General features: G+C 39.0%; 1 protein-coding gene across 1 annotated transcript in view; it reads left to right on the top strand.

Annotated features, from left to right (window-relative positions):
- The first annotated feature begins 330 nt into the window (after window positions 1–330).
- The window catches only part of GRB14 (growth factor receptor bound protein 14), a 109018-nt gene continuing 95362 nt past the window's right edge, over window positions 331–13986 (top strand). The window contains exons 1-2 of the mRNA XM_037523430.2: window positions 331–1056; window positions 2321–2453. Of these exons, the coding sequence (XP_037379327.1) occupies window positions 866–1056; window positions 2321–2453 (324 nt within the window). The 5' untranslated portion in view covers window positions 331–865. The remainder of the gene's footprint in view (window positions 1057–2320; window positions 2454–13986) is intronic.

Below are 13986 nucleotides of genomic sequence, written 5' to 3'. Positions count from 1 at the left end.
CAGGTTTACAGGTTTACTCACACCTTACCAAGAATTCTCCCAACACCTCAGTAGTTGTCTACACTGAAGGTACTATCCGCTCCCCCATTCCCATCCCCAGTGCCCCCCCAACTCCTCCATTCCCCACTCCCCCCGCCCCCCAAGCCCCCCAAGTCTTTGGCAGCTGAGTGAAAGGAATAAGAGGCACGTGGGGAAAGCACTGGGGCAAACCCAGCCCTGTGGCCCCCTGGCCTCCCGGCACGGTGGGGCCTGTCATGGCGGCCCAGCGACGGCTTAGGTGAGCGCAGATCGCAGAGCAGCAAGCATGGAAGGGTCGGGGGTCGGGGTGAGGACAGCGGTGCGCAGACCCCAGCCCCGCCAGCCGCCAGCCCGGCCCCCCGGGATCGCGGGCTCGGCTGGGTCCCTGCCTCCAGCGGCTCCGGGCCCGCCCTGACCCGAGGCACAACCTCCACCCGGGCGCCCACCTGAGGAGGCGACGGCCGGAGCCCGGGGACCCGCAGCCCCAGCCCCCGCGCGGGCCGCGCGCGGCGGACGCCGGCTTTCCCCGGCGCCCCAGGCCCCCCGCGGGCCCGCGCGGCGCTCGGGGCCCTCCCCGCCCCCTCCGCGCCTCGCCCCGCCGCCCGCGGCCCCCACCCACCGGCCGCTCCTCCCCTCTCCCCACCCTCCTCCTCCGCCCCCTCCCCTCCCCCGCCGCCTCGCCGACAGCTCGGCCGCGCGTCTGAGCCGCCCGGGCCCCGAGCGCAGGCGGCGAGGCCACCGCACCTGCAGCGCGCCCGGCTGCCCGGCCCGCGCCTCCGCCCGCCGCGCGACCGCCTCGGCCCCCCGCCGGGTCTCCCATGACGCTCGCGCCCCCCGGCCGGCGACAATGACCACTTCCCTGCAAGATGGGCAGGGCGCCGCGGGCAGGGCGGCTGCCCGGGACTCGCCGCTGGCCGCCCAGGTGTGCGGCGCTGCCCAGGGGAGGGGCGACGCCCGCGACCTGGCGCCGGCCCCCTGGCTGCACGCGCGGGCGCTCCTGCCCGCTCCGGACGCGACCCGCGGCTGTGCCGCAGACAGGTAGGCAGCCCCGGAGGGCGCGGGGGAGTGTCCTGGCTTGGCAGCCGGCTGGGGGGTGAGGAGGCGGTCCTAGGGGGTGAACCATGTGCCCAGAGCTGGGCCAAGTTTGTGAAAGTCTCTGAAGACAATTCCCTTTGAGCTGGCTCCTGCCGGATCAGCAGGACATTGCGATCTCCCGACGCCTTATAAATAGCATCACCGTTTCATTGAGAGCTCCCGGTCCTCGTCTCAGCCGCTCGGTGTGAAACTAGGAGGCCAGGCTCCTGGAAGACCACCTCCCCCTCAACCCCCTTCCTCCTTTCTTCTTGGCCCGGCATTAAAAAAATAAACAATCCCTTTTATTTTATATATTTTAAAAATCGCAGCATAAATGAGTTCACCACCCACAGAGTCTTACAGCGACCCTGGAGAAGCAAAGCACGGATTGAAATTTGAGCAGTCTTGCTGTGCAGCAGGAAAGAATAGAGGCTTTAAAAGGTTTCCCAATCTCCATAGCATTCAGCACTAAGTGCCTTTAGAGTTCACAATTTTGCACATACTTTAGAAAAGAAAAAGGCTGCAGCAATACAAAAATCTATAGTCGTTTATAGCCTTACTTTTAAATGGTACTTTTTTTCCTTAAATTTTCAAAGTGCTTCAACTTCACTGAAGTTAAAATTACTCAGCAGTGGACTCGAGTACATTTATACTAGCAAGTTCTATTCACTTACCTCCTGAAAAACACTGCCTTGCGGTTTAGTATCTATAAGCACTTGCAAAATCAACAGACTGTGTGTGGGCAACATTGTGAATGAAATTTGAAGTGAGATGAACCACAGCTATAATTAATAAGCCATAACTTCCAAAAGTGATTAGTAAAATAGCATCGGCGTGAATTCACTAAATGTTTATAGATTTTGTCAATTTAATAGATGTATAGCAATGTCTAATTCTTGAGAGTGATTTTGGCATCAATAATTATATAGTCTAATTTTGGCTAGCATTATCAAAAGTTCTGCAAGTAGGTTTTCTATGCTCAGTGATTTCTTTTCTAAAGGCCAAAAAAAAAAAGAGTATAGAATAAATACTATAGAAGATTTATTTATATCATCTGACATTTTATTTTGACCCACAGAAAGTACATCACATATGTTTTCTATATACTTTATATAATATTAGTGTTGCCACAGAGTGGTGTATGTTGCTCTTAACTTTTTCATTCTGACAGCAATTATATTTTACATTCTGTTTTATGTAAATTACATCCTATGTTCTCTTGGTGTAGGAGAAAAAAGAAAGATCTTGATGTTCTAGAAATGCCATCTATTCCAAACCCCTTTCCTGAGCTATGCTGTTCTCCATTTACATCTGTGTTGTCAGCAGGCCTCTTTCCCAAAGCAAATTCAAGGAAAAAACAGGTATGCCTTTAAAAATATTTCTAACTCAAAAATCTTAGGAGTTTTAAATTCATATGTACTCTCAGATATTTAATAATCTGCAATATGAACAAAGGCCTACTTTAAATTACTTTATGACTAACATAAATCTTTGGCAATTTTTTTAGAGCCTCAGTTTTCAAAGCTGTATAATGGGAATACTGCAATTTACCTATGGGATTTGGAATGGGTTAGATGAGGAAATATATGGGAAGTACTGGGAGCTATTCACAGAATAGGTGGGAATGTTATATGTGATAATTCAGTAATTGAAGGAAAGTCAGTGTTATTATGGTGAGAAGGGGATTTACTGGTTTCATTAATACCTTCTTTAATCTTTCACATTTTAACACAAGCTAACCAACCTTATTGACGAAAGGAAAGTGATATAGTGAGTCTGTGGCAAAAGGTAATTGGAGTTTAGGACTTGACATGTCCTCATTTCAGTGAATTCCTCAGTTTGGAGATTTCAGACTGCAGAAGACAGATGACTTGTAAGCGATGATTAGAAAACAGACTTTATTTTCATAATTTCCTTGTTTTTCAGCTTGTTTGGGACTGACTGCAAATTTGATTTCAAGGACCAAGTAACTATGGGGCTATCCATCATGACTATACATTTTATGAAAAAAAAAAAATCAATGTGTCATAGAATAATTCCATCTTTTCTTAATACACTTCCAATTCTGAAACAACAAAACAAAGAAAAGATTCAATAGGCAAAATGAATCTTGTCTTACAAGGGTAGAAACAATATATTTGAACAGAGGTTTGCTGTGAGGAGAGGGATAATAAACAGGGTGGGGAAGACAGGTGATAATTTTCCCCCATCTATTGTTCTCTCTTTTTTTTCCTGCACTTTAATTGCCTGTGATAGGCTCAATAGTGTGTGTTTATAATTTTAGAAAATGAAGGAAATACCTTAGGAAATAGATGAATTCTTGACACAATAAAGCAATAATAAAAACAGTAGGGAAACATTCTATGTAGAATTTTGTGTTTTAATGGAAACATGATATAAAAAGTCATATGTACCTTTTTTAAGGAGGGATTAAGGGGTGATTTGAAGTTTAGTTGGTACTTGTGGTTTTTTGGATAAGAATCGGAGAAAGTGAGAATAGATATTCCTAGAGCTGAGATATGTTCTGATTTTGAGTCTTTGATGGGGGAGGCAAGTCCTTCAGTGGGTATCACTGTGACTTTGGATGGGGAGATGAACAAGATTTTCTTGAGAGGTTTGTTGTCAGGGTGAGGATTGAAGTCAGAGTCCAAGGGACAAGCACCCCTGCTGAAACATGTTGACTCTTTGAGAGCTCGTCTTTTGCAGTAGGCTGCAAGAGGGCAGCATGAATGATAGATCTGACTGCATGAGAAAAAAATGACTCTGTATTGGGCCTCCCCAGTGGCACAGCGGGTTCAGTGTCGTGCTGTGAAGCTGTCTGCAGCCTCTGCAGCAAGGATTCGGGTCCCAGCTGGCCAGGGAGAAACCCACATGGCATGGCAGACCTCTTCTGCCTCGCCCGCTGCTCCCCTCAGCAGTATCTTCCATCTGTCTGCCTGTTCTGCTCCCTGTTCTGTCTCTGGTGAATTCTCTCACCCTCCCGCTCCTCTGACTGTACCCCAGTTCTTGTATATATAAATAAATCTTAAAAAAAAGGGAGTGCTGACTTCTACTATTTAAAAAATAAATAAATAAATAAATAGTTGACTCTATTGTCTTAAGTGACCCCGAACGGGAAAAGGAAATGTTTGATGATGACATAATAGTCACTTGGGGGAATTTAATAGATTATTTTCCCATTTATGGAGGACCTGCTAAGTAAAATGCCATCCAAAGTGTGTTAACCATGATGATGCTTTGATTTTGGGTTAGGTTAGGGTTAGGAAAAGTAGGGAGAAGAGGAAGAAAAGTCTGGGCTTGCTCAGACTGAATATAGGGAGGAAAAGTGTTATATGCTTCTGTTAATGGCAGGAGGAAAAAGAGAGTGGATATTGGTATCAGGATCAAGTCTGAGTGTACGAGTGTGCATAGTTATCAACTTAGAGTAAAACATCTAATCTTGGAGAGTGACAACATTTCTTCAGATTAGGTTTAGCAAATTGGCAAACTGGGAAGAGAATGCTATGTTACTCTTGACTCTACCCAGTTTCCTGCCCTGGCCTTGTGTCCTGTTTCCACAGAGAGCACAAGCCCCGCACAGAGACTCTGATGCTCTTTCCAAATCCATTTCATTCTCTGAAATTTCTCTGAAGTATTGATTATATGTTAGTATATGTTAGTGTATGTAACCTCAATGGCCATCATTATTGGAATGAGTATTTCCTTCTACTAGTGGTTGTATACCTGGCAATTGACTGGAATCTGTATCTGCAGAAAGATAATAGTTGAGTGTGTCCAGCCCTTACTCAGTCATCTGTGTCTAAGGGGAACTAGGGACCTTGGACTACTGCTTGTTCAACGAGGGTATGGGAATTATTCTATGAGCAGGAAGTACAGGATCAGTAGGTATGGTACATGGAAGTGGGTGTGAGGAAACTGTGCGGCAGGGAGATAAATCTCTAACAAAAAACCCAAGAAACCAGAGGACAGTGTCCCTCACAGACAGCCATGCTTTTTCATGAGCAGAGTTCTGGCTTGACTCCTGGATACCAGTTTTAGAGGCTGTTCCCACTCAAAGAGTGCCCTTCTTGCTGATCCCTTCCTCAGCCCAAGGGTTGGAGTGGAAGATGTCTAGATGAAGTGGAAAAGGTCTAGTGTGGGGGATTGGAAGGCTCTTTTAACATTCTTTCATGTTTTCTTTTTCCTACCTAGACTTTGCCTTTATAGCTGATCAATCCTTTGACTTTCTCCTTTTGTATATGCCCAGTTCTTTGGGGAATGAGTGAGATTTTGGAACAGTTGACACTTTGTGAGTAGTTTTCCCAAGCTCAGTATCTTTGTGACACAGATTACCCTTTTACAAGATGATATTTCTTGCTCAGTTAGCTCTGATCTTTGGTTGTAAGTGACTATATGTAACAGGTTTCCATTGAATACTATTTATGGTTGAAATATAGGAAGATGATGTGTTTTTTTCTTTATGTTGGCTTATTCATTTGTTTTGTTTACTCATTTCACTCATTTAACAATTCTTTCCCATAGGAAAAGTTTGAAGGAATATAGGTTTGAAGTGTTAAATTTCATATGATGTTTCAAAACTACAGTCAAAAATCATTTTACAGGCCATAAACTTTTTTTTAACACTTTTAGATGCCTGCATAATGCATGAGTGGTAAAGTACATTGCAGCCACATATAGGAAATGTTTCATCTCTTTTTTCGCAAATAAAATATCCCAAAGAATACATAATGGTAGGCTTTCAGTATTTTTATTTTAAACTGAGAACTAGAATGGAATAGAATATAGATTCTTTATTCCTTCTCCCTCTTTTTATAATATTGATCAGATAGTTCCTTTATGTTTATCAATAAAGCCTATTTAAAATATATCTTCCTTTGTATACATAATCCAGAAAAGTAATTTGCAATTCAAATTTGATGTTGAAAGTGCCTTAATTATGGATTTAGTGATTTTTTTCTATTTTTGATTGAAATGTAACAAGAAATCATTCATTAACACTTAGTATCTGAAGAAAGGCAAAGAATAGAGATCTTTAGCCCAAGCAGTAAAATCATTTCTTATCTTGAGTTTCTCTACCCCCAGATAATTATTATGTTTGGCCTCATCTTGTGTAGTAGCCCTGGTTAATTGCTTCCTATGACTATATATTTTAATTCAGAATAAAGCCTTTGAAGATTTTAGAGATGTAAAACACCTATCACAAACTCTGTGTCATGGACTGTTCAAGCTGAGCTAGATGAGATCTTTGACATGATCTAATGTTCTTTCACAGATGAGGAAAGTGAGGCTTAATGCTTTGTGACTGACTGTCTCACAGCTAGGACCTAACATCTGGATTCCTTTGTCTTTGACAGTCTTTTTTTTTTTTTTTAAAGGTTTATTTATTTATGCATACAAGAACCAGGGGACAGGCCAGAGGTGTGGGGGGAGGTGAGAGGATTCACCAGAGACAGAGTGGGGAGCAGAACAGGCAGACTGACTGAAATACATTGCTGAGAGGAGCAGCTGGTGAGCCAGTAGAGGTCTGCTGCACCTTGTGGGTAGCTACCTGTTTAGGGATCAGACTCATGCTGCAATGGCTGTGGATAGCTTCATGGGTTGTGTCTTAACACCTTACGCCACCAGGGAGGCCCTTTGACAATCTTTTTTAAGGAAGGTACATTTTCATAAATATGAAGAGCAGTAAGAATAGTATTCAAGTAATAATCTATGTCAGTGTAGTGGTATGAGTTATAACTCTGTCCATAATACAAGAATAGGGGTGAACAATGCAATTTGTTAATAATCATCTATGGACATGTATTTTTTCCTTCTTTAGATATAGTTGTATCTTTTCTTTTTCTGGTAGCTTTCTTCTCCAAAACTTCCCTAAAATTGTGATGAAAAATCTAGTATATAAATTGGTTTATCACCAAGTAAGACTTATTATTTATAACCAGCATGTGTATGTCCTTTTCAGTCCACATTCATAAGAATGCCAGGAAGTTGTAATAATATTTTAAGATTTTTTTTAAGTGCAAAATTCAGAAGTGATTTACCCATAAAGGAAAATATTACATCTCAATGTGTTTGCCCCTCATCACACTGTTTCTGGTCTATTCTGTATTAAGTTTTTTTATTTGGAGAAGGAGATAAACTTATCTTGTGATAAGCTTAGAGGATAGATATACCGCAGAAAAGAAATCTTCCAAATAATTAGGAAATTATTTTTCTACATGCTCTGCCTTTGATTTTTTTTTTTCCTCTCATGTCAGTCTTATATAAATTTATCTCTTTCTCCAAATTAAAGTGCCTTTGATATCATTCCTGTAATGTCAGTAATGTCTTGATTTGTATAGTTTTAACCTTGTATCTGTGGTTCTGTAGAAATCTTGTGAGACTGCTCCATTAACTGAACTTTTACATGCTCATTTTTCCAACACACATGGGAGAAGAAAGCAGTAAACTGTGTCCCCATATTCTCATTTTCCGCATTCAGCAGTTAACAAGGTTTGCTTCATTTACTTAATCTATTCCTTCAAGAAATTTTATTATCTTTATTGAAGTATTCGAAAACAAATTCTGTATTTTGTGTCATTGCATCCCTATCTGGTTTTGTGTTCATCTCTAAAAATTATATTATGTAACCAAAAATGCCATTATTTTCTAACAAAAATAACAATAGTTTCTTGGTATCATTTCAGACGATCCATAATCAAGTTTTCTCAGTTGGAATGATTCATGAAATCTTTAAATAATGAACCAGTTATATTTCAAAAGTCTTTAAATTTGCTCTTTGGAAATTTAGATTTTTACTTGGAAATACATCATAAATTGTATTTATATCCTCCCAAACTATTTTATAAAATGCTTCTTAACATGAAATGAAATGCAGGTCTCATATATATGCAGAGGAAATAATAGAAACAATACCTGCTCCTATTAGAGTTTTAGACAAAGATGGCTCTCCAACAGCAATTTGAATGTTGGCACTTGATGAATATAATTTTTTTTTTGAAGAAGCATTTGAAAGTACACAAAGACCTGTGGGATATTGAAGTAGGCTTTAGAGCAGCGCTTCTCAGAGTGCAGTCACTGGACCACCTTCCTCAGAATCAGCAGGAAAGCTTGTTAAAAATACAGATACTTGGCCTTTTACAAAACCCACTGAATAACAATGTCCTCATGAATTTGATTTCTTATTTTTTTCCCTCTGACATATGTACAAAATCAGGGCTGGGCGAGATCACTTTAAGACTGGGGCAATCTGACCTTTCAAAATCGTGGACAATTTCACTTAGTTGAGAAAAGGTAGGAATATTACAAATGGACTTTAGTTGGTGTTTTATCCAGGTATTGATTCTTTGGAGGAAACAGAGCCCCACGTGAACTGACCTTAAAGGTTATATTCTAGTACCTGAAGGCCAAAAGTTCATTGCTCTCATGGAAGATGGGATTTGGGAATTTAAAAGTCAGCAAAAATCAAGGGAGCAACTTTTTCTATTCTTTCTCTTTCATTCTCTAACAAGCTCAGCACGTAGACACTGATGCTGTTTCCAGATCCATTTCATTCTCTGACATTTCTCTGAAGTATTGATTATATGTTAGTATATGTTAGTGTGTGTAACCTCAATGACCATCATTATTGGAATGAATATTTCCTTCTACTAATGGTTGTACACTTGGTAACTGACTAGAATCTATATCTGCAGAAAGATAATAGTTGAGTGTGTCCTGCGCCTATTCAGTCATCTGTGTCTAAGAGGAACTAGGGACCTTGGGCTACCGCTTGTTCAATGAGGGTTATGGGAATTATTCTATGAGCAGGAAGTACAGGATCAGTAGGTATGGTATATGGAGGTGGGATGAGCAGGGTGAAAAATCTCAAACAGAAAAACAAGAATGCACAAAAACAAGTCTTACCAAATATGTATGATAGGATGATCTACCAATTGGTTTGGCTGATTAAGCCAATTTATTCAACTCTGTTCACTTAATTTACTTGAAGTCTACTTACTTGACGGAAGTTTCAGTTCATGCCATACTTCAGTGATAGTTGTCTTCCTTGGCCTTGTCCTGAGCTTGCATCTTCGTGAGGTCCCCTTAGCCACTAATGACAAGAGTTACCAACTCAGAATCCTCCTTACTTCATGCTAGCTACCTTGATGTGGAACAGAAGCTAGCTCTTTATTCTTCCTGTTTTAAACACTTAAGTCCCCTAGCAGCCATTCTGTTTGAAGGTTTTATTTCCAATTTGAAGGTTGCATCTAATTTTTGGTTAATTTTCAGGGTACATTTACTGTCCAACCCTTATCTGCAATTTGAGTTTTGTTTTTCATTTCATTGAAAGCCAAGCTTCTGTTCTTTTTCTCCCTAGGCTTGTATATTATATTTCATCAAAAGAAGGAAAATTGGAGTCATTCCTGGTTCAACATAAATGTGTATCTTAATATAAAAAAGATTTTTGCAGTCTTATCAATGTTGCTTTAAAAATGTCAGCTTATAAGGAACAGTAATGCATTCCATTGTATAATTATATACTGATGAATATTTGACTGGGCATAACCAGACTTGGAAATTGTTCTTTTGGCACTCCAGATAAAGAATGCAGAGATGACCTGGAGCATAGATTTGTATGTAGTCACAACAGGGGCCTCAGATGATCCCATAGGTGCTCTGGAGCTAGGATGGCCCTAAAGAATTATTCAGAATGCAGTCATAGGACCTGGTGTGCCCAGGAATGGTCTGGCTTTGGGTATTGTAACTCCCTTCCACTTACTTCAGTGGCAAGACTTAGTCAGAACCTAGTGGCTGGCCTTCTAATAGTCAGGACTGACTTCTTCGGTCCTGAAAGGGGACAGGGGGCTGAATGATATGCCATAGCATCTACAACAGTCAGTAATTGATGTTTTAAATGTAACAGATTCTTTCTGTGACTACCAAGTTTTTGAAGCTGAGTTAAATAAACTCAAGGCTATATAAGTTGTACATGATATCCTTTAGATATTCAAATTATGTTTTATTTTCACTGAAGTAAAATTGCTTTAAAACATGTAAGTTTCAGGTGAGTATCACTGAAAAACAACATATATTCTACATTAAGTTCACTGCTAAAAGTCTACTTCTGTCTATCATACCATTGTGTCCTTTGTCTTGATTTACCCACTGCATGTGTGTTACTTAATATTGTTGTTAAATCCTCTTTTATCAAATCATATCATGAAATATTTATTACAATGCCATACAATCACCATACGGTTTCATCATAAAATAATATTTTCCACTTTCTGTTAATTAAAAAGATGATACCTGCTAGACTAATTTTTTAAACTGTATGTTATTATCTTTCCAGGACATTTTATCCTGATAAATACCGCAATTAATGGAATGATTTCTAATTTTATACTTGATTTTTATTTAATTACATGGAAAAACTGAAAATCAAGGTAGACTGTACACTCACATAATTAACAAAGGAATTTCATGCCCTTCCTGGTACTTCATCATGCTTTTCAGATCTTAGTTCTTCACTTAAATTTTAACTATTTCCCATTATTTCTGTTTTAAAATATAATCCATAGCTTATTTTTCAGTGTTTTTAAATTTTTTCCCCTGCAGACTGCATATTGCTTCCTCTGTTTGAATTCCTCTGGTGGACTTTATCTGATTTGAGAGTAAGGACTAACTTTTCCAGTTATATAGTTGACATTTTCCTTAAATGTAATAAACTAAATTTATAGCCCTAAATTTTTGATGAAAATATATTTAAAGCATCATAAGACAAAAAGCATTTTATTATAAAGAAGTGGAAAGAAATCATAAAAAAGCCTCACCAGTATGCTGGTTTGGCAAGATATGATAAAATTAAGTGTCCCCCCCAGATTTTTCTGAAATTATTAGTTTGAAGAAGTGTGTTTAAGTGAAAGAATGACATACCATTGATGGTAAAACCTTGTTGATCAACTTTTCAGAATTTGAGAAAGTGAATGAATCTGATTGAGTAACAAATCTTTTTCAAGTCTGGTGGTTTCTAATTAATTGTTTTCAATTACATTATAAAGGCCCTAAATGATTTCTTGGGTCATTAAAAGCCATTTTAGTTCAGATGGAAATCTAAGATTGACATTGCCTTCTATCACCTTTTAACTCCCTCCTCTCCCTTAGCCCAATTTTTCTAACACTTATCATCATGTAACATATATTTTCACACATACATGTGTTTATTCTCTGTCTTTTTGCACTAGCGTAAAAACTGTAGAAGGTAGAGACTTTATTTTATATACTACTCAATCTCTAGTAATACCTGGCACTTGAATTCTATGGTGGTGGATAGAAATTTGACTTTGGTGTGGGGATCAAAAGGTAGCATATATAGATGCTGATTATAATCATAATACAATACACTTGAAACCTATATAATGGTAAACCAATGTTGCTTTGACAACATTTTTTTTAAGTATATGACAACTATTGGAAACAAAACAAACAAAACAAAAGGAATAACTGAATGGAAAAAGGGATAAGAAGTGGTTGTTACTTAAGGGAGTAAATGAGGCAATATTTGGAAATGTATTAATATTTTAATATAAATGATATAGAACTTATAAGGGAACATAGGAAAGTGAAATTTGGTTTAGTTGCAGGGGTGGATCTGATATTGTTGGATGTTAAAAGAGATCCTAGTCAGGAAATGTTTTGAGTATTGATTTAGCACTATTAGCACATTCTAAATTTGGATTACCCTTGCTCAGAATAAATTCTGTTCTTTGTCTCTGTGGTCCTCTTGTAAGCATTTTTAGTCTTATTAGCACATGTGTGCCAGTTAAAAAGGTTAAAAAGCATGTATACTTTATGGGGCTGAGTCCAGTAAAAGCTTTTCAGTCAACCCACATTCACAGTGGAAGATTACTTTCATCCTTGGGAAGGGTGACATATGCGTGTGAAGCCTAGTATTCAGATGAAAGGGGTACTTTGGTATTATTTAACCGTGTATTGGCAAGACTTAGTCTAGTATCTAGTTTCTCTTTAGAGACATTTTGCATTATATTACAGTACTCTTACTGTGTTGTGCCAGGGAAATTAAGATCAGCTGGAACACTCTGTAGGTCATTGGCTTGGAATCTTAGGGCACTGGGAACTTGATGTTTTGTTTTAATGACCTCATTTAGGCTGAACCTGCCTTTGTCCCAAAGGCATAAGGGCTCCTTTACAAAACTATGTCTGCACCTTGTGAAACATATCGGAGGAGTTTGGAGAAAAGTTTGAATATGTGAAGGTATTTGGTCAACCTCCATATAAAGAGAACTTGATAAATTAGGAATCTTTAGTCAAGGAGAAGAAAGAAGTCTAATGAAAGTCTTTGCTGCATGGATGTAACCATCACATTCCATGTTGTCTAAAGGTTGAAAGAAATAGTTTTGAGAAAAGTGGATGTGAGAAATGTTTACAGGTCATGCAGCTAATGGGACTTGTGTTTCCACAGATGCTCTCTGCAAAGGTTTCCATATGATGTCATTCTTGTGGAATGAAGTCCCATCTCCATAGTTCTCAAAGCATATGATGCATATTTGCATTATGGGATATGTGGGGATTGTGGGAGGGCCATATGGAAAGTTGCATGATAAACATGGAATACCTTTCCCAAACAGTAGTTTTAATTGAAAATGGGAGGGGGGCATTTCATATTAAACACTTCTGTTTTATGAGTTTACATGGATTTTTAGAAACAAATTAAATACCTGAGAGTTATTGCCTACTCTGAGATGGCAAGAGCTGTTTAATTATTTACTTTTGCATTTTTGGTAGTTCTGGTGGAAAATATGAGAAATACTAGTGTCATTTTCAATTCTTTGGAAAGTGGCTCTTTGTAACCCTCTGGAAGATTGGTTATCACCTCTCTTTTCCTTTAGTTCTTCTCTAATCAGAATTCTTTCTTTCGAAAGAATTTCCTTGATTTTCTTGGTACCTGTATCATTAATATTGTGGATATTGTGTTGTTAAACATTTGAGGTGTTTTTTTCTCTCAGCTTTCCCTCAGTGAATCTTAAAAATGACTCAGAATGCCAGAAATTGCATACTAAAGACTGACAACCTTCATTCCTAAACACCTATTTTAGTCCTTATTTTGATGTATCTGTAGCTTTACACATTTTTGACTATTCTTTCTTTGGTGAAAATTTCTTGACTTCTCCTTATAATTCTTTACTATAGGATTTTAGTTTTGGTGTTCCTTAGTGTTTTCTCCTAGCAATTTTTGTTTTTATTTTACTGCTATGATGATCTCATCTGCTCTCATAGCCTCAGCCGCATATTTACTGTACGTAAATGTCTTTATTCCAGCTACCTGTTCGATACCTTTATTTTTACAATATACAGACATCTCAAATTCAGCATATTCTAAACAGACTTAATGCTTTAACTCTTAAACTTGATCCTATGCTTCCTGTTATTGGAAATGGCCTCTACTCTCTACTCATACTAGGAAATAAAAAAAAAAAAAAAGTTCTTTTTTGTTTCTCTCTCTCCTCTCTTTCCTCATCCAATTGGTTACAAAATCCTTTTGGTAGAATGACTTGACTTTATCCATTCTCTACAACCTCTTTTTCTACTTCAGTAGTTCAGGCCAGATCATCTCTTTCATAATTACTTTGTGAGGCTCCTTACTGATTACTCTATTTTTAGTCTTGTTCTACTCCTACAAGTGCAATATGCTTTACATTTTTTTTAATTGAGGAGCTGAAATTCATATAACATAAAATTAACCATTATAAAGCATGTAATCCAGTGACATTTAGTATATTTACATTGTTATACAATCATCATCTCTATTTAATTCCATCACTCAAAAAGGAAAGTGTATATCCATTAAGCAGTCACTCCCCATCCACCCCTATCCCCACCCCCTAGCAACCACTG

This window comes from Talpa occidentalis, unplaced genomic scaffold (assembly GCF_014898055.3).
Source record: "Talpa occidentalis isolate TD23 unplaced genomic scaffold, MPIMG_talOcc4v2.1 talOcc4.3, whole genome shotgun sequence".
In the NCBI taxonomy this organism is placed as follows: domain Eukaryota; kingdom Metazoa; phylum Chordata; class Mammalia; order Eulipotyphla; family Talpidae; genus Talpa; species Talpa occidentalis.
The sequence above is the reverse complement of the archived record's forward strand: the minus strand, read 5'-3'. Positions and strand labels throughout refer to the sequence as shown.